Below are 21,924 nucleotides of genomic sequence, written 5' to 3' on the forward strand. Positions count from 1 at the left end.
TTTAAATTCCCCAACTTGTAGAACTGGGTCTATCTTTACATTCAAAGTGAGTGTGATGCTATTATGATGGGCAGAGCAGCATTTGAGTACTTGGATATCTAACAGCTTTAGACACTGTGTTCCAGGTTCTTGTGGTAAGTTATTATTTTCATGCCAAACCCTCTGCCTGTAGCGAACATGTTTCTTTTATAAGTAGTCCTAACCACTGATCTATTCAGATAAATTCCACTGTATCTTCACCTGGGACTGCAGTCACCCCTTTTAGACATTTTTCCTTTCAAACTGGGGACTGAAACCATTTATAAGATGCAGAAGTCATTAAGCACAAGCCTGCATGTACTAGACACCGGTTAAAGCTTGTGTCTCACTGTGTGTGTATATCAGTGATCCTTCTGTCCATAGCACTCAGCGTGCAAGGCTGTCTTTGAAATTCATCTGTGTTTGGTTTATAGGCAATTTGTCCATGGTCTCCTTAGACTTAATTTGCTCTGCTCTGTATGCGCCTGAAAATTTCCATAGCTTCAACCTGAGCTCATCACAATTCTCTTGGATCACACTCTGGCAACATCAGGTATCAAGTAAATGAATTTGATATGAGGGCGTCTTACTGTTTCCCCAGCAAGCTCATTGTCTCACTTAAAGGTTCTGTCTGAAAACAATATGCCTTCAAATACACACAATATAACAGGATAAAGCATTTGGTGTCAAGAAAAAGTTGTGAATGTTAACCTCCCATAAAAGCCTCACATTGGAGCAATACTTCCAAGTTTTCCCCCCCTTCTTCTTCTTCTTCTTTTTTAAAGCTGTTGTTCATTTCTAATGCACTGAGTCATAAAATTGAGCTGATTACAAATCCATGACTCTTTCACTTTTCTAAACCTAATTATCTTGGGTCTCTTGCGGAAGTAAAAAGACCTGGGATTCATTGGAATTAAGTCTGTCGAAAAAATAAAAAGTCTTTAAACCCAGACTTATTATTCCACATTCAAAAGGTTTACTCACCACCACTTACATCCATAAATCTCTGCAGCACCAGCTTTGCCAAACGCATATGCGAAGCATAGTAATTAAGGCTGATTCATAGTGTGACTGGGGTGGTGATTAGCAAATCACATCACCATTATGTTACTGTGGTTAAAATATAGTTAATTGGATATTACATTATGTGTTGAATTATGTTAATGGTGTTTTATATGTAATATGCCTCATAACAACCACCAAGGTTAGCCATTGTTAAGGCAGCAGGTTGTGAATGAAACGAAGTAGATAAATTAATAATAAGACTGTACATAAGTAATTCTGACTACACCTTTAGGGATAGTTTAAATACAACCAAGACACAGAGTATACATTACACAAATGCATCTAATTGCACATCTGGTAAATAATTAATTTTATAGCTTTACATGTTTTTTATGTCTCCTCCCTTGCATTGCATAGAAATGTAATAATAGAACCAAGCTACATTACCTCATAAATATCAGCGTCAGCTCAAAAGCAGGCATTTGAAGACTGTTTTCTTCTTGCCTGTTTTTGACTCTCTTCAAATGAGTGGTTGCACGTGTGTCTGGAGCGATCCACGTGTTGACATCTCATGGTTGCGAAAATAAGGAATAGTCACGTCCCCCCTGCTGAGATTTCCTCCAGCATGGAAATTAAATCAAAGTTGTGCGGTATTAAATTGGGGTTGGAACTATTTTTGTGTGCTGCAAGTAAAATATCTCCCTCCTCTGTCAACTTGAGGCCTATTAATTTAATGACAGATAGGGAAGGTTGCAAATTGGTGAGCAGCTCTACCCAAGACCTTCAAAGTTTGAATACATACAACATACTGTTGAATTGTGATTCAGTGCAAAATGACCATAATAATGTTGGTCTTTTTATTTGCTCTCTGAAGTTTCAGAACTTTTCATTCTTCATGTCACAGGTTAGAAAATGCTTAAATCGCATTTGTGATGTTTTTCATCTTAAGCCAGTGTAATAATGTTTGAATTTCAGGAAAATGTTACGTTTCAATTTTGCCCGTGCTAAAGGTTAATTCTTGTCATTTCATTACAGGATATTTTTCATTGTCTACATTAATTCATCCCCCCAAAAATGATGTAGCATAGCTGCTATGTATTCTGTTTTCCTTTCTTTTTTCATTCTGCTTTATGATAACACAATCAAAAATTATACAATGCGAGCCAGAAGCATTGCTTGAAGTGCTTTTCAAACATTTTAATGTTTTGATTTTATTTCTGTATTACGTGGCACATACACAACGTGGAAGGCTTTCCAGAAAACTTCTAATAGACAGTGCAGTAGTTCCCATATGGCTAAACATTGTGACTGAATATTTATAACACTTGATTGCTTTGTCTTTCGTATCAGTCCCAATCTTCCACCTGGAGATGCATACCACCTTCAGACATCATTTGCCTGCAACACTTTCTGAACCTGCAAACTATTTGGAAAGTTGTTAGCTTTCATATGTAAAGCAGACTTTCCACTGTAAAAATAGACGCTGCGTTTAAAACTTCAGTCTGAACTTATATGAGTAGATCTTTAAAATAACAGCTGCATTGTGTGATTTTCTATTTTTATTCTTGTAATAATTTGTGTTTTTTTTCTTTTCAGGAAAATGTCATATTTCAAATTGACTTGACCGATGCAAAGCCAATGCACCTTATCCTCACATCTGCAGAAACAGCTTATGGTTTATGCTATCTCAACAGCGAGGTTCACTTGTATGTAAGTAATGCATCTTTGTTTTTCTGTACTACCGTGCGCACATGCAGTTTTTTGCTTTTCTTTTGAATGCACATTTGGGACTGAACCTGGAAATAAAATGCCACCTTTGGCCCACTTTTATTTAACCCTGATTACACATACTGCCTCAGCTGTAACATAAGGTTGTTAAAGAGTCACTAACTAATCATAAAAAAAGATCAGGTTGTGGGGATGCCACTACAAGTAGTTAGTTTTATCCGTAATGCATGATTTTCACATGTCTCCAGATGTGCTTGTCTATCGCCAGCTGTTTTCACACACAGTCAAGCTGACACAGCTGTGCAGCTCTGTGAGTCTGTTTGGAGAGACAGTAAACTATGTTGATTTTGCAGTGTTGATTCCCCAGTGGCCCCTCTGTAGTGAAATGTTACAAAAGAGCAAGCAGTTTTGTATTTTGTGTCTTTTACCCTCCACACTATAAAATCGTAAGAGAAGTTTTAGAGAGTATCGAGGAAGGCTGATGCTGATGGCACTGGCCATAAAATTAATGTTCCAATGAAACCGGAGATTCTGACTTTTATACACTGTTCTTAGATTATGTTTGTGGACTGAACCCAGGAAGAACTTGAAACTTTTATTCCATTGTGTGCTTAAGTGATAATGTCAGGGCAAAATGCTACAGTGGTAATTAAAAACATAAACCAGGATTTAAATAGCACTGAGATGGGCAAATAAATGAGATTGCCTCTAACTAGGCTATTATTTCTAAATATGTTATTGATGAAGCTCCTCATTGCTAAATGAAAAATGTTGCAGTATCTGTACATAAGGACCCTTATCCTCATGAGAAATTGTAATAACTGTGATTAAATCAATATTAAAACCATTAGGCATCTGATGCTGTTGAGGGGTATAGAAAGTATTTGTTTTTTAAAGTCACAGTGCAGCACTGTACAACTACACAATGATTGTAGCACTTTGTGCTCCTAAAGGAAGGATGGAGGTGTTTTTCCTACCTTAGAGTAAACTGAATTTAGATTTGAAACATCCTCGGGAGGTAGAATTACACTGAACATTTAATCGTCTTTATTTCTTTCCACAAACTTTGCCAATCTAGTTTAAAACATTTTTTCGCCTGGATTGTGTCACTGTTTTTGTCTTGAGAACAATTAACATTGGATTTAAAAACAAAAAAACAAAAAAAAGGAAGAAAGAAAAAAGCAAAATCTCACTGTCCTTTTCGTGAAGTTAGTGTTTTGTATTTGTCAGATTTAAGAAGCCATGATACGCTTGAAAAACAATGAAATGTTTGGAGGAATGTCACCAATTACTGATATGCTGACAGCAGTGTGATAGCACATCCTGTATCGTGTCCTGTCGAGAGCCTAGACAACATTGCCTGTGACTGCAGGATGTTTTTGTGGGATGAGCCATATCACTGGGGGATAATAGCGCTTTACTGCAGATTGCATTGTAAGAGAATCAGCATCTGGTCAGCATCTGAGAAAGTACGTCACCAGCTTGACAGCTTGGCTCAGTGTCACAGCTCTTGTTGACCTTCCATAGCTGACCCGAATACATGTGGCGACAGCAGCGTTTTATCTGTAACGTCTTGCAGCATTTTTTAACGCTCTTACGTGACAGCTTGTTAGTTGAAAAAGCTTCTTTTTTTTTCTCTCCACCAGATTTCAAACAATTTGTAACAAACTTAACATAATTAAAATACTTATACAAACTGATAACATTTTATGGAGGAATGCCCAGCTTCTGACATGACACTATACAATTATTGCATGGAGTAACTGATGGGTAGTAGAAGAAGAAATTCCTGTAATCCTCAGCAAACAGAAAGGCTCATTTATTTCAAAAGGAAGGTTCCTTGATCATTACTGGAAGAATTTGCAATAACAAACTGATATTACTGATACTAATGTGAGTTAAATTCCGCTGTAGTCATTAAAATGATTGCCATTGTTATTTCCTTTTTTCTTTCCATCCTGCCTTTGAGGCCTTCCCTGTCTGTCGTGACTAACTTGCCTTCTTTTATTTCTGTCGTTTCCCTTCACACTATTTTTGATCGCACGTCAATCAAATATTTAGAAAGACTGATGACTCCCTCAGGCTTCCTCGGCTTTCACCAACCCCCCCCCCCCTTTCCTTGTGACGCAAAAGCTTATTTTGGTCAGATGCTATGTTATGCTAAACATCTGTTGAATGTGTTCACCTCTAGTTGAAGGACCAATTGGCATGGTAGTTGTAGTAATGTGCTGAACAGTGAAAGAAACACTGATGACCGCCCAAAACGCATAAGAGCTGTTAATTTTAGAGTGTTCATTTAAAACTTCAATTGTAAAACTTCAGATACAGCTAACTGAAATATTCAAAGCAAGGCAAAAAGTTAATGTGAAATTGAAATTAGGGGTGGGCAGTATAAACGGTATACAGTAGAAATGATATAAATTTGGCCAAAGGTAGAGATTTTGACTATACCGCTCTACCGCGATAGCGCATATTGATGGTGTCATCAAGCTGTACCTGTTTTGGTCGAAAACATTGCAGCGGCTGCAAACAACATCATCTGCAAATTATGCCGTGTCACAGTAATAGCAAAGAGATTAAGCACTTTTGGAATATGGGGAAAGCCAAAAACTGCGCTTCCTCCACATCTGTACCATTAATTCATTAATGCTGAATTCTCTCACAGCTGCTCTATTCCCATGTTGTTGCAGTATATTAATGACTAACCTCGTATTGTGGATGGATTATCTCAGTTGTTCTCCTGACTCAAGTTTGGTCCGTTTACAACACCCTTCCATGCAATTGCATTTGTCCCTAACCACCAGAAACCCTCACCTTAACTTTTATCGAGTGGAAAAAAGTTCGTCATTCAGCTTCACTGTGCTAATGTTATGCTAACATAGCTGTGTCGCTAGCGATCACATAGGACATCATTATATACCAGCTAGTCCAACTGCAGTAACCCTACAAAAGTCACTGCTGTCTTCATTTATGTTGGAAGTGATAGCAGAGCTGTACATTAAAATTTTGTCAGAAATCTCTCAGTCAGAACATGCTATACCATGTTTAGGTAGAAACTAGTGAGCTAACTTCCTGCTAACTTTTAACTTTGTTGAATTTAATAAATTCTGTTTTCATGGATCCCTGGATGTTAAACTTAATTGTTACACCTGGTAAAGCAGCAACGCCGATCATTTTATTAAAGATGAAAGAATTTAGACAGTTTTTAACTCTCAGTGATGCCACAGTGTTCGTTTGACTTTGGGACCTGAAGCTGACGTTTTGGACCCAGATTACTCCGCGAGGCTCCTGACTACAGTAGCCGTAATGCTCCAACAATCCATCAAGCAGTGCGCCTTCATAGCTTACCAAAGTCGTACTAAGTCGTACAGATTACTGCGCGCTGTGTGCTACGTAAAATTGGTTCGAAGTCAATAAGCACAACCAGAATTCATAGATAAGGGACACTGTCGATTTTTGAGAAAATTAAAGGATTTTAAGTGTGCCTTATATTGTGTAAAATACGTTATACAGAAGAAAATAATATATCGCGATATATATCGTTACTGCACATGTATGGCGTTATTTTTGTGCCACTATTCTGAGCGCATGTAAAAAAAAGTTTTATAACCTTGATATGTAAAAATGTGCTCAATAAATAACAATTAAAAAAAGAAACCATGGGCTCCAGGTTTATTTTGGGCTCTATCTTTAATGAATTTCTATCTAGGCTGAGTTGTTCTTCTCTACTTGAGTGCTCCAAGAGCTGAAGAAGAAAAAAAGTACTGCACCTCTTCAGTGCATTCAGTGCCACACAATGAATGGAGAACAGCTAATTTTGAAGAAATAGGTTTATACCAATCCAATGACATCACTGGCCAAATAAAAGAAAATGTTATTTCAATTAGGGCTAAAATCCATATCACGGTATAATGTGAATCATGTGTATGGCGTTATTTTTGTGCCACTATTCTGAGCGCAAGTAAAAACAATTTGAGCGCACGTAAAAAAAAGTTTGCAGGTGCAAGTGTTGCATTTTGAGGAGAAATTTATTTCGAGCAAAGAAAAGCTAAATTTGAGTGAACAAAATTCATTGCTGCGTGCAAAAATGTATTTCAGTGTTTGCTATTATCCACACACACACACACAATAGCAGCCCCTGTCGCTCAGTTTTTGCATTAGCGCTTGCTTGCAATGTGCTGCTTGCGCTCTCGACATTTCTGCCCATGCGCGTTCAACTCTTTCTGTGCACCGTTATATTTGTGCCACAAAGCCAGCCAATCACAGACTTGGATGCAAAAAAATCTGATTATAACCTATTTCTTCAAAATTAGCTGTTCTCCATTCATTGTGTGGCACTGAATGCACTGAAGAGGTGCAGTACTTTTTTTCTTCTTCAGCTCTTGGAGCACTCAAGTAGAGAAGAACAACTCAGCCTAGATAGAAATTCATTAAAGATTGAGCCCAAAATAAACCTGGAGCCCATGGTTTCTTTTTTTAATTGTTATTTATTGAGCACATTTTTACATATCAAGGTTATAAAAGCCTACTCTTAACAATCTTAGCAATCCCTATTCCTAAAGCCTTCCCCTACTTTCTTATTCATGCAAAACATAATATAAACTCCATTATTTCCCATTGGCCCAGACGAGGAAACAGCAGTGTCTAGTCGTTGGGATGGATGTATATATTTATACCTTGTATGGAGCCAGATTCCAGCCGACCGTGGTGACGCACAAAGCTAAAAAAGGTCCCATTTCCTGGCCCCACACAGGAAGCAAAGGAAAGACCTTGGCTCCAACAGGGTTGTGCAACTGGGCTCGTGGACACTTAACCATAATAAACATTTCTTTTTAACAGGGCCCTGCTAGGAGAATAGGGGGAAAGTTGGGTGTGGAGGGTAAGAAAAAGTATAATGAGATTGATGGCCAAATATGTTTGATCTAACCAATTCTAAGCAGACAAGAGGTAAATAAAAATACATGCAAAGCTGACTCATACAGTTCTGTGTAATCATAGCAACGGGTAGTGGACATGCCTTTTAGGACCTGATTTTGCTCTGTGCTTTCTGAAAATTGCATTAAATGAAGGTAATGAATTTGTTTTTTGTCTTTTCTCTCCAGACAAACCAAAACTCCACAATTACACTACACAATGCCAAGGAACAGAGTTTTCAGAGAAATTTCCATTTGATACAAGGTTTACCCTCCGAAGAGGAGGAGCTGATCAAATGGGCAACAGAGACGTTTGGGGGTGTGACTTCATTCACTACTCTTAGTAATGCGGATCATATCACATCAACAGGAACACAGGGTGAGAGACATTTGTGTAAAGGTGATTTTGGGTTAATTTTTATTACAATCATCTTCTAAACCATCCATTTACTTGCAAGGCATGGAAATGTGCCATACACACATTATGAAATAAAGATGAAGATCTCTCTCTCTCTCCCATATAGATATGTGTGTGTGTGTGTGTGTATATATTTTGTTTATATATATATGTGTGTGTGTGTATATATATATATATATATATATATATATATATATATATATATATATATATATGTTATATAGATACATCAGATCACAGAAGAACAGCAAAAAGGTTTCTTATCTGTCTCTAAAATTGTGTTTTGAATGAACTTTGAAACTGTGTGGGTTTTTTGTATTTAGGATATGCTATCTGCATCTGTGTTTGGTCTAAAACAGCATGTTTGGATGCTGAAGAGAACAAAGTAATTACAGTCAGCACATCATGCAGCTCCAGCTTACATAACTCAGGAGAGAGTCTGCATTATAGTAATCAAGGCTGGATGCGGTGCTGTTTCTGGTGCTCTATAGAGAGCATTCATCACTAACCTTCTTTTATCTGAAGTATGCATAAAAACACTTTCTGATGAAATAACTGCAAAAAGCAATGTGTGCACCAAAAAGCTGTTTTGAGTCGAACATTTTCATAGGCAAGATTTCTATTACTGAATGTCATCTGTGCACTGATTTCCAATGCTTTTCATACACATTTGTAGGTGGACAAGCCAGAGGAATTAAAAGCAAAACAAACAGCTGCGACAGATTTTTTAAAACATTTTATTTTGTTTTTTCTATAAAGCTGTATGCAATAAGCACAACATGTTAAAATCTTAAGTAGTTTGAGAAAATCTTGAGCTTGGCTAAAGTGTTGAGGACTAATCAACATATTTTTTTAGTGCTGACAAGATGTCATTACATATGGCAGAACATTTGGAAAGAGAAGCAATTGAGAAGTGACCATTGATGCTGAAGATGGAAGCACAAAACAACACAGATTCAAAGTGAACATTCACGGATGACTAAAAGCTGGACATTAGGAATATTATGGGATGTTACTGCCATCAGCAGTAGCAGCAGGATGCTCAGTGCAAGCACAATTATTTCCTAGCAAAGCCTCCTTAAGGCAGTCTGAGCCAACACAGAGCTCTTAGATGGATTTAAAAAGAAGTGAACAGTGGTGGGGCTGAAATAGCGACGGCTGCTTGTGCTCCATTCCTATTATAATTTTGAGTATTTTTAAGGATTTATGTTTGAATCTGTCTTCATGATTCAATGTCCTTCTCTGTGATTTCCAACATGTAATGTGTTACAGTACGAGGGAACTCAGCTTCCCTTTCAAGCAGTGCTTTCTCTCATTGAAAATGCTGTATTTAAATTGTAAGCAAAAGGATGTTTTCAGCCTGCTTAGTTTTAGCTAATGTTGTAACTGAGTCATGCTTCACAAGGGCATGATAATTACTCAAGCAGTGGAACATTTTACATTTCTATTTTGTTGTATCATTTGGCCTTGCCTGCATTGGGGTGTTAGGTGCATTTGCGTAGGCCTTGTTGTAGGTGTTTGAAAAGTCTGTGCAATGACACACAACAATATGTTGCTGAGACGGGGGCTCGCCGAGTAGCAAGAGTAGAAAATGTGTGCATGTCCTTCGGGATTCGTCAATGTCAAATTTGAAATGTGATTTCAAATTCATGTCATGCTATTGCTTTTGCAGAAGACAAGTGTTAAGCAATGATAATGAAGCTACTTTTGAATTATAGTTAGAAGAGCTACAGACAAGATTTTAAGTAATTAGAAGAAGACTGCTCCAATCCTCTGTGCAAATGGAGCAATGGCAGCCAGCTTGAATTTGACTTGGTCACAGATTGCAATAATTTGTAGCATTTAATAAAAGTGTGGGGAAAAGCAACCCTGTCCTATAGAATGAGCCATTTTTTCCCATGTGTTTTGGTTCCAAACACACATTAAGTATTCTTGGCACACACCGCTTTCCCATTAGTGTGATGATGCGGTGTCAGGAGCTGTGGGAAACGTATTTCAACCCACAATTCAGCCATAGTGTTCTAAAACTTTTGGAGCACTGTAGCAAGTTACACCTTTGAACCACCTGTGTGTATCTTCAAAACTGCTGCTGGAGTATGTTTAACAGCAGTAAATGATAGGTGTTAATGTTCCTCCCAAAGCAGGTTAGTCCTTGGTTAGAGATTAGCTCATCAGTGTCTTTCTTGAACCATTGGACGACCGATGATAGAAAGTAATTGTTTTATGGTTTTACAGGAACCAAGCCAGGCTCTCCAATCTGTACACTTGAAATTGAAGATCTCCTGGAGAAGCATTTCATGAAGATTCAATCAAATCCAATCAAATTTTGCTTCCCACAGCAGCAGGCCTCAAGTCCTGAAACTGAGCTTCATATTATAAACATCGCAGAGAATTCCAGCATTCGGTAAACCTTAATATAAAATGTTTTTTTTTTTAGCTATATTTACTGGCAAAATCTTTCTTGTGACATTTCATTTTTTATTGCAGCAATGTATCCCTGCACGTGCGTGCAAAGAAGCAGACCCGCGTGTTCATGAGGGGTCCTCAGGGCACCATGTGGACCTTCATCAATCCACAACACACTTCGTTTGCTGTAAGCATACATATTAAAGTCTCAAACTTCAAGAAGTATTTATGGCATGCACCATGTGTGAGATATTATTTATTAAGATCAAAAAGACTTCAGGTATTTAAGTTATCATGTCTACCTCTACATTGTTACTGATTTATCTTAACCTGTCCTCATTTTCTTCAGTCTAACAATGAAATAACGCTGAATCATGCCTCAGCCTCGCACAAAATACCCCCTGCGTTGACACTGACTAGTGATACTGCATCAGATGTGCAAAGGATGGCTTTGTACCATTTTAAAGTCCCTACTTTTGCCAGCTATACTGAATTGGAATTAAAAGAATCGAGGATTTCACTGGTTCTAAAGAAAAACGAGAGCCCAACAGGTAAGACAATAAAATGAAAGCATTCTTCTTGTTTTATGTTGGAAGCTTTAGCAAAAATAGAGTAGACTGAGTATTGCAAAATACAATAACCTCCCCAAAAAATACATGTTACCAAACCCAGAGACTGTACTGTATCAGTAGGATAATGACAGCAATAACAAATTAAATATTAACATTCTTGCATTTGGTGTATATATATATATATGTATATATGTATATGTGTATATATATATATATATTTTTTTTACTATGCTGTAATTTGAATGGTCATTTAAGTTCTCAGTAACAGAGCTACTCTTGTTTTTCAGAAAGAATCCAAGAACATCAACAGTGATACAGTTGTTTCATGCAAAAAAAATTTGTTGACCTATTTTAATTTAATTTCTCGCTCAGTTGCACCAAGCGTTCCGGCACCAGGCAATCCTGTTGCGACAAATTCCCCCACTCAAATCCCCATGGTGATAATGCTGTACACCTCTGCAGACTATCAGATGCCCATAGACTTTAACACCAAAATCCAGACCGACAAGAGAATTTTTGCAGAGGTAAAACTCTCTTTACCTTTTTAACTGCATTTATTCACTGCTTAAATAAGTGATAGACAATGTTTTTGTCTTTGTGGTCTTTTTTAAATTATTACAGGGATGACACCCATCACACAGTTACTGCTTTTAGTTAACTGCAGTCCGCAAACTGAATTAAATAGGATTTTTTTCTATCTAAATATAAATATTTTACAATGCAACAAAAAGGCTTACTGTTTAACATATCAGATTGTCCTTCATCCTCTAATGCACATTGAACTTATCATCTTTGTTTTGAATTATTTTCTGTTCTCTGCAGATTTCTGGAAACACTTTAGGGAGTCTAGTCTTGACTTGGAAGGTGACCAAATGTATTTTGCGATCCAAAGGCTCGTGCCTTGCAGAGAAAAACTTGCCCTTCTTTCCAGTGGACTGCCCCTCAAATTCTTGTCCTAACAGAGCTCGATTCGCCTTCTCCATAGAGCAGCTTCAGGAGCTTTCATCCACCACATGGGACATGGAATGTGATGTCAGCTTTTGTTATACTGAGGTAAGGATTTATCAACCACTTTTAATGTTTCACATCAACACAACACTTTACAGTTTTAATGTGTTTAACTCAGTCGCTCTGAATTCAGAAAATCTGCCTGTATGACAAACCTATGGACACTTTTGGGTGAGCTGTGTTTCTGCTTCTTCCCTAGCAATGTGCATATGGAGGAAAAGCCAGCAGGAATTTGGAATTTACCCAACCATGCCCAAAAACCCCAAGTGAGTTCAGTTTAAACTCCAACATGTGGATGAATTATTTTTTTTTATTTCGTTAAATTAATAAAAAATAAAGTTGCAAAAAAAAAGTCCCAATGTCCCCTTGAGTTTAAAATTAATTTTTGACAGATGAATGTTTTATATTTAACTCTCTAAGAATAAACTCTCCAAACTCTAAGCAGAAACACCAAAACTTTTAAATTACCTTTTATGCCTTCAGGACTTAATTGCTAGTCTGGTGCTTGGTCAGAGTGTTGTTGCTTGCTGCAATAATTTTCATTCCTATTATTGCTTTCAGTGCAAAACAAATGCTGCACAGGCTGTTGTCATAACAGTGGATATGCAGTGAGGCACGTAAGGGGTTGTGGGGCAGGCCCTCGTCCTTTAGGAAGGTCTGCAGACTGACCTTGTGGCCACAATCAAAAATAATGACCCTCGGGGGAGGGGGGTGAAGTCCTTTGTGTTTCCAAGGGGTTTGACTGCGCTGCTGTCCTAACATAGGCACTGAGCTTTGTGCTATTGTCAGACCAATCAACACAGTTGACTCAAACAAGAAAAGATGTCTTTCTTGAAAGAAAGTACCGTCGCCACACGTTATGATTAATTTCTAGGAAATTTCAGATGAATCAATTTCTAAACAAGAAGACACAAGGAAGCAGAAGGTGATTAAATGGAAGGACACATGAAGTGTCTTTGTAAAACTTGTAATTTGTTTGTTCATGCCTTAAGCTGCCTTTATGCTTCCTGTCCTTTTAGAGAAGAAAGATAAAGGTTTTTGTGTCAGTATTGCAGGGGAAGCTGCCTAAACTACTCATCCATGCTTCCCTGTGTCCTTCCTTGATTCTCTCTGCATTTCTTTGACTTATATGTTTAAAGAAATGTGTATTTTTTTTGGAGACCAGGGTAAATTGAGAGATCTAACTTGAAAGTAACACACTTGTTTGGTACGTCTGTTCACTTCATTAGCCAGTGTCAGACATACAAGGGTTATTGTATACTAGCAGCACTAGCAGACTGCAGTCTGCTGCAAGCCTTCACTGGGCAGGACTATGAACTCCATTCAGCAATCTTTCCTGTTTGGTAGTTTTCATACAGAGGGCTACAGGGAGTCTGAGCGCAGGCATGCTGTCTCTCTCCTCCTCTCCACCTGCACTGAAGCTTCTGCTTCCTCCTCTTGTTTATTCAGCTTCGCTGTCAAAGTCTCACTTATACAAACTAGCACACCAATTGATAATAGAAAAAAACGTCTCCAGGGAAAACCTACTTAGGTTGCTGTGATGTTTTTCACTCATTTAGGAATGTCCTTCGCTGTGAAATCAACAAACTGGGTTGACTGCCTGGAATGCAGTCAGCCCAAATGCCCACAAGATGTCACTGTGTCAGTGCTCTGGTTCACATTATATGTGAAATGACACACATAAACACACACACACCCACTGAGAATTTCTGCATTAATTTAGAGTTAAATGTGTCTTGGCCTTATGACGACTTTATGCAGACACGATTCAGCTTCACACAGATATTAGTCAAATGACCATACTGTGTTAAGTAGGATTACATTTTTGCAAAGCAAGCTCCTGCTTTCTGGTTATGTTCTGATGAGGTTTTATGTTTTGTGCATTAGTGCTTAGCATGTTCAACCCAGAGGCAGAAGGCAGCAGAAGGCAGGTGAGAAACTCATGGAAAGGTGATGATTAGTTTCCTCCTACTGCTCTGGATACTTGTGGGAAAATCTCTACAGGCAGCAGTAGAGGGGAAGGAGGGAAAGCCGGTATTTACGCAGTGGTTTTCTTGATAGATAACACAAAACATACTGCCTCTGCTCTTGTGGGGACTTCTAACAGCTCACATGGTTTGGGACAAGGTTGTTTATTTGCAGCCTTGAAAAGCTTCACTACATTCCCAGATATTGATTTTGGTGCAAATTCTGTAAACAATTTGACAGTTAATTCAGGCCAGTCAGATGGATACTGAACAAATCAAAGTTTAGATCTAAGCAATAAGTTTTTAACATTGTTTGTCATTGGAAATTTTAATACATTTAAGAACATCTGTTTATTTTCCCATCTTCAAATGAGGGTTAGAGTTTACTGTGATGTTTGAGAGAAGGGAAGAACTGTCAGTGATCTGCTGTGCAGCCTTTTTGAAAAGATGTCTTTCTCAAGGTTGTTAATTTCTAGCTTTGCCAGCCCACTAAAACTAGAGAAAAAAATTGCTAGGCTGTTACAATATGTACAGTCTGGTTGATTTGTGGGTAATGATATTTTTTGTCATTTTGCCTCTATAAACTACCACAGTGGATTTTAAATCAAACACTCAAGATATTTCCACCCTTGAGATGATCCATTAGGCTTTACTGCAGCCACCTTCAGTTGCTCCGTGTTTGTCGGTCTGCCTTCAGTTTGGTATTTAATAACTAAAGACCACGCTCTGCTGGGTTGAAGAATGTTCCGTTTCTTTGCTCGGTGAAACTCTTGCTTTCACTTTGTGTTTTAGGTCATCATCCATTTGCACTGTGAAGTGCCATCTGATCAGTTTTGCGGGGCTTGAGTGAATCTGAGTACAGCACGACACAATTCAGAATTTAGAACTGCTATCAGCAGACCCAGTTCCACTGACGGCTGTAGATGCAATAGCACGGCCTCCACAGTTTTTGACAGATGATGCGGTTCAGATCATGAGCTCTCTCTCTCGCCTTCTCCATAAATTTCTCTTCCCATCAGTTTTGTACAAGTTAATCTTAGCTTCGTCTGTCCAACGAATCCCCCCCCCCAGAACTCTGCAGGGTCTTTTTGATGTTTTCTGGCAAAGTCTAACCTTGAGTGCAACCAGTAGTTTGCACCTTATTGTAAACCGTCTGTATTGTAATTCATTCATTTTTAATTCATTGGACAATTAACTGACAAGCAGGCCAGGTGAGACCAGAGAGTGAGCAAAAATGTACAGAATGGCTTTAATACGAGGTTAGCACTTTTTGCCTCACCACAAGAATGTCCCGAGCTGGACTTCACCATCTGGCTGGGGTCTTTCTGTGTGCCTTTTGCCTTCTGGTTGCAGGGATAGGCTTGTGCAACCCTGATAAGCATAAGAGAATGGATGGATTCACACAGTCAATGCAATACTTTTGTTAAACCCCTTTGAATTAAAGCCGAAATTCTTCTCTTCAATCACATTTAAATTTAATTGATTTTTTTTTAAGTTTAAAAATCCATTGTGGTAGTGTACAGAAAGATTTTCATTTTCCAAGTATGCTGGACGTCTGATGTGCCCCGGTACATATTCATTCAGAGCTGCTTTGAGGGAAAGTATTTTATTTTTATAACTACTGGTTCAAGGTTATAGGTTATCTAATATATTTTGTTAGCCAAAAAGTCTCTTGTGTAGTGGAAGCCAGCTCATGGCATGCTCAGAAAACTTTAGAAATTGCAAAGTTGGTTATTAATCGTATGTTCGTATGGCTACATTGGAACAGGACAAATTCAATTTTCTTTAAAAAAAATTCTGACTCACCCAAAACATTGGCTGTAGTTTTGGGAGGTGATAAACAGCACTGTATGTAAGCTCTATTGATTTCCAGAAGGTGTTTTAGTAGATGCATAGATAGTCTGCCAGCTTCAGGAGTGGATGGAAAGAATTATGGCAATTATCATTAAGTCCAATGTGGAGCAACTCTGGCGTGCATTAAGGTTAAGTAGCACTTAATTTTGAAACACAGAGGCTGTTTTGGATATAGATGGCACGATTATTATTGTTAATATAGTACTTTATGTTGAGGCATGAACTATTGGCAAGTCATGGAAAAATGTCCAGTGTATTGAATGTCTGTCAGATTATGGGTTTGAAATTTGGTGGTTTCATAGAGATGTAAATTATAACTGTGTACATTGCAGAACTAGCCTCTCATTTCAGGGAGTTCATAAACTTTAACTAGTTTTTTTCTATTACAGAGGATATGGAATAGTAACTTTTAAGCATCACACATAAATGTACGAACAGCAGCTTACTAGAACATATAATAGAGATGCTCTCTAAGGACACACATGGGTTAGTTGGGGTGAATTCTTTATTGAACCAAGAAGATTACATTGTAGTCATCGTGATTCACAGTGCAGATTTAGGACAAACCCAAATTAAGAACATATTTTCAGATGGAAAATCAGTTAAAGTGGTCAAAAAATCTCTGTGTGCAGAGTTCAGTTCAGTTACATAAAAAATACCAAGTACATTGGTCTTCCTGAAAAGAAAACACTTGCTATGTGGCTATGTGATTTTGGTTTTGGTTAGAGTGAATAGATAGAATCTGTGTTTGTGTTGTAATAGAGATAATCTAATCTACATATTCTACTTGTGTGCATTATATAATGTACCTATTGCATGGCTGATTTTATTTGGTATAGAGGAAACAATTCTGTCTGTGTACTACCAAACCTTTACAATGTGAAGATGCAATGTTATTAAAAGGACACACCATAGCTTGTAAGAAGAACATGTATTTTATGCCACCATATAAATTGTTGTATATCACATGCTTTTGATTGATTGTCCAGTGTAGTCCTGCTGGAGCACAACAAATAGGACTTTTCAGTGGTTCTTTGGAGAAATTATTATATTTTATTATTATATTATATATTATATTCAAGCTGCATTACAATATAAAAGGAGGATTTTGGGTTTCCAAAGATTTTTTAAATCGTGTTCGATTGAACGTAATTGTAGTTGTAGCAGTTGTAGTAAATCTTTTTCTTTCTTTTTTTTTTTTTAAATTTAAGCTTGCATACATTGTTTTTGCATGTCTGCTTTTCAGCCCAACCATGCATTAACGGCCTGTCTGGAGTTCTGGGTATTGCCTTTGGAGGGTTCCTGATTGGGGTATTACTTGTTGGAGCGCTGTGGTTTATCAAAATCAAAACAGGTAAATTGATGAGTGAGGACAGAATGTTTGGACTCCAGAATAGATCTGAATTGACGTATGTCTGAATTTGAAATTGTCCAATTCTCCTTAATTCAGGGTACCCAACTGGACTGGAGATGAATTCAACTGTAGTCAATATTCCTGGTAAGGACTCTTATTTTTTAATAATTCTTTTTTATTTTTAGCAGGTTCTTATTGACTTGTTTTTCCTTTCCACAGGATGTCCTTGCTCAGGAGCAAAGCGACAACCTGTTTCTACCAACCCATCCCCCTCTGAGAACAGCAGTGCCAATGCTAGCATTGGAAGCACCCAGAGCACACCTACCAGCAGCATGGCTTGAGAATGTGGTATTTTCACCCAGCAGGGCCACCATCCTCCTTCAAATTTACCTATACGGGTTTTGTGCTTCTTCTTTTTTTTTTTAAATCGGTGCCTGAAAAGCATTTGTTACATTCCTACTTCTTTAGATTCTCCTTTAAAAAGCACAACACATATCTTTGGCATAACACCTCTGAAACGGATGTGATCTGGGAGCTTGTAATTGGCGGTGGGGAGGGCTAAGCGATGGTAACCAAAGTTTAATCAATGGCTTCTGACGTTCACCTCTGCTACTTCTCTGTAAAGTCAAGCTCTAAGACAGGAAGTTAAAGAGGGCAAAAGAAAAAAAATAAATTGGCTTGCAGCAACAGGAAAAACAAACCATATCCCCACAAGAGCTAACAGGAAATTCACTGCATTCCTTCCAATGAATATGTGCTTGTGTGATGGCAGCACAATAATAGTCAGACAGGAGACAAAACCAGTCAAAAGACATACTTTAAACAGATGAAAAGCTGTTGTGCGCTCACATCAAGCTACAAAAATATGAGGGGCTGTTTGCTAGGTCAGTCTAGTCAGCAGCATTTTGCGGACTGAAAAGATCAACGTGTTTGGATCTCAGACAAGTCAACAAAATGCTTATTTCAGTGGCTATTTTTCTTAAATAAAGTTTAAGGTTAATGATTAACAGCTACCTCTTATTATTTAGTCTAGACCTAAGTTTAAACTTAGATATCTGTAGTGAATTTCATTTTCTTTCTTTCTTTCTTTTTTTATAAATTCTGTGTCACTTTAGGTGAATCTTAAAATGACTGTTTCGGTCATATGTAGCCTATGAAACAAAGTTATGGTGCCATTTTCCTGCTATTAATAGATGAATCAAAGCTGCTGTACTAATGTGTTTTGGAAGATATATTTACTAATTGCTCAAGAAGTACAATCAAAGTTATCATTTATGGCTCACAGGTTGCAATTAATACTGAATCATTAAGACGTCAGTACCTTTAGTTGTCCAAAGTGTCACATGTAGAGACGTATGGCTGTATTCAGAACTGAATAGTATGGCTGTAATTAGGCGTTAGTTCTAAAACACTACAATATCCGTTCTAATGAGAGTCATCAATCACCACGGCCTGACAATTTGCTGTACTTTTTTCACAACAACATTTTAAATTACATTTTGGTGTTTTCAGGGTAGTGTAATCATCACCCAGTAGAATTAAGTGCACTGTTTATAGTGTTAACAGTATATTGTACTTACATTTGAATACTTGACATGAAGACCAGCTGACCTTCTTATATTCAGTGTCATTTGATTCAAAATGTAGGCAGTAATTTTCTGCACTATTTTTTGATTGGAGATGAGTGCACAGGGTGTGAAAGGACTTTTGTCATTAAACTGATGCTGTGGATCACGAATGCATCAGAGATTTTGCATTAAAGAAAAAAAACAGCTATTGTTACCCATGCCATGACCTTGCTTTAGGTGGGAAGTACAGGCTCAATGAAAAGGTGATAATTTTTTAAAATAATAAATATAAGTGCTAATGTAATACATTAAATGTTTTGTTTTTTTAATGTGAAAAAAAAAAGAATCCAGTTTAAGGCAAATGTTTGCTTTAAATGAGATGGCTGTGCACGAATGTGCCCACGTGTATGTAAATTTGCCCCTGAAAACAGCTCCCCCCACTTATCCTTTGACCTTTAACTTTTTAACTTTAACGGCCTACTTAAATCAGCTCTGAACACAGCCCATTGTGACTCTGCAGTATCAATTGCAACTGTACTGTACGACCATATTCTGAATGTATGTTTATGTATTAAAATTTGAATTCAGCTCCATGCATACTATTATAAAAATTAAAATCTTTTTTTTTTCATTTGTCACATGACCTGTGTAAAGATATGGAAGCTGTCATTTGCAAGAAATTAGTTTGTGGTTATCAATATTAACTTCTGCTTTCCACATTTAATAGGCTGCATCAGCCACTGCCTGGCTAATGTTAGACTTATGCTGCATATTTGCATGATGAGGATGTTAAGGGGGGGGGGGTCTACAACTGTAAAGTGACGGTTGATCCGTGAACCCACTTTTTTATTTTAATGTACAAATGTAAATGAGTTTAGTATTTTATTGCCACTCTTTTACCTCTAAAATATTGCCATCGCACATCAACTCTAGGGTAGGTAAGCAAATAAATACCGGTAATTTAGCATTTACAGTACATTGCATCAACACAAGTAGTAAAACTGTGATATGTCAAACTTTATGATGACAAACACTCTCTCACACACACATATATATGATGTATATATAAAAAGTACACCCTTACTGTTTACTCAGGAATTAAGAGCGGAAGTAGCAGCCAGATTGCTGCTAGTCAAATGCACTTGATTAACTGACCATCAGTAAGTGTGACCACCTCTGTAAAAGCAGTAGTTCTGGCGATTTGGTCAGCAATCAGCTTTGTTTTAAAATGCCACTGTTTTCCAGTAAATTCACAGCAAAGTGAGAGAGATCGCACAAAAACTAAACATCGGTAACTCTTCAGGCCTCACTTAGCATGTTACAATTCATGAAGATACAACTAGAAGAAGACTGAACTAAAATAGCATGTCACGAGAAAGCCTCTTTACTAAAAAGAACTGGGCGAGAGGTATAACGTTTGCTTTTCTTACATCTGAGCAAACCACAAGACTTTGGAAAAACTAAACTGAGTATATCAGCAGAAATACCTCCTAACAACTGTCAAGCATGGTGGTGGACGGGTTATGATTTGGGCTTGTTTTTTAATCACAGGACCTGTGCACCTTGCAGTCATTAGATCAAGCATGATCTCCTCTTTTTACCAAAGCATTTTATTTAGTTTAGAAGTTGGGTTATGTTATGCAGCAGTACAAGCTCATCAGCAAATCTACAGCAGTGCAGCTGAAAAGAGAAGATTACTACATGTTATAGTGCTAAGGGTTGTTCTTCAAGCTTTGAAACATGAAGCGTGCCTAGTTTCTCAGAGGATACACAGTGTATATATATATATATATATATATATATATATGTCTGTGTGTGTGTGTGTGTAGACCTAGGAATTATTTAAATTCAAATGAGAAATGCTTATCCTCCTTCTCCTTCTGGTTTGCTATAAGAATTTGTTCACCTTTAATTATGATCTTAAAAATGTTCCAAACCACCAACATTGTAAAATGTCTTTTCTTTGTATGTGAGCAATGTAGCAGAACCACATTTTCTCTCTTACTCAGTGTGTCTGCATGTACATTTTCCAGTGCATGCCTGATTTTCTTTGTATATTTTTTGTAGACAAAGAGGGCCAGTACAAACTGTCACTTGAGTATTTGTGCAATATAATGAGGTAAACCTGTATGTAATGTCTATATGTCATTTTTATCCTTTTTTTTGTAAGTTTTGTATGATAATCTTACATTGAATGATTTTTTAACCTGACTTGTTCTTTTATGTATTTAATTTACTGGGACAATTCATAATCATGGCACGTATAAAATGCACATTGATTCTGTATAGCAATTGTTTTTGAATCTCATATAGGTTTTTATTCTGTAATCACAGACAGTGCGTGTCACATCACGTCACAGTACATATGGTTTATTGATTTTAGCCCTGTTACACTTTTGCCCTCACCCTAAGGGTCCCGTGCTGTCCAAAAACACAAGATATCTCTGCAAACTTGACATCCTGACATTGTGTTGTATTCATTGTACTATCTTCACTGGGTGTGAGGGGGAAGTGCATTCTGGATTCTGAAGACAGGATGTCTCACTAAACAGTAGCATCACAGTTAAATATTCAGCACTGACAGTTACCAGGATACATTCGCACCAAAAATAGTCAAAACGCAGCTATTATTACAAACTTTTTTTTCATTAGATTTGTGGAAGCGTTTGCAGCATGAGACTTTTTTTCTATAATAACTATCCTGCACCTGCGTTAAACCAGCCCCAGTAACTGTCTAAGCACTGACAGTAGAATCAGACAGGTTGTCAGTTAATTCAGTGTTAACCCTGCAGATCCCTTCGTTACCTCTCACAAAAGCTCTCACTTCCACAGATGCTCTACACAGTTAATGAAATATGTGCGCATATACACAGTATGCGTGGTCTGTGTGTGTGCGCGGGTGTGTCGTTACAATAGGAACTACAGCTACATTTATGCGATTGGATTCTTACCTGTATTCCTACCAAACAGTCGGAAATTGTAACAATGTGTCAAAACGTCTGCTTTTATTTTATCAAGTATAAGATGCAGTGTTATTTTTGTTCTGGAGTTGGCAGCCTTTTACTGTTTAAAATGAGTCCATTTGTTGAGACAGTATTCAACTCATGCCGTGT

General features: G+C 37.6%; 1 protein-coding gene across 3 annotated transcripts in view; it reads left to right on the plus strand.

Annotated features, from left to right (window-relative positions):
• Positions 1–21,655, plus strand: part of eng (endoglin) — a 44,576-nt gene extending 22,921 nt beyond the window's left edge. For 2 of the 3 annotated variants that reach the window (XM_014336453.2, XM_014336454.2), the window contains exons 4-14: positions 2,620–2,733; positions 7,854–8,064; positions 10,318–10,486; positions 10,570–10,675; positions 10,838–11,039; positions 11,433–11,584; positions 11,883–12,113; positions 12,268–12,334; positions 17,136–17,243; positions 17,340–17,387; positions 17,463–21,655. In XM_014336453.2, coding sequence (XP_014191939.1) covers positions 2,620–2,733; positions 7,854–8,064; positions 10,318–10,486; positions 10,570–10,675; positions 10,838–11,039; positions 11,433–11,584; positions 11,883–12,113; positions 12,268–12,334; positions 17,136–17,243; positions 17,340–17,387; positions 17,463–17,584 — 1,530 coding nt within the window. In that variant the 3' untranslated portion in view covers positions 17,585–21,655. The remainder of the gene's footprint in view (positions 1–2,619; positions 2,734–7,853; positions 8,065–10,317; positions 10,487–10,569; positions 10,676–10,837; positions 11,040–11,432; positions 11,585–11,882; positions 12,114–12,267; positions 12,335–17,135; positions 17,244–17,339; positions 17,388–17,462) is intronic. The other variant, XM_014336455.2, reaches the window with a different exon arrangement.
• The last annotated feature ends 269 nt before the right edge of the window (positions 21,656–21,924 follow it).

Source organism: Haplochromis burtoni, unplaced genomic scaffold, assembly GCF_018398535.1.
Source record: "Haplochromis burtoni strain Fernald_Lab_line unplaced genomic scaffold, NCSU_Asbu1 Contig_137, whole genome shotgun sequence".
Taxonomy (NCBI): Eukaryota; Metazoa; Chordata; class Actinopteri; order Cichliformes; family Cichlidae; genus Haplochromis; species Haplochromis burtoni.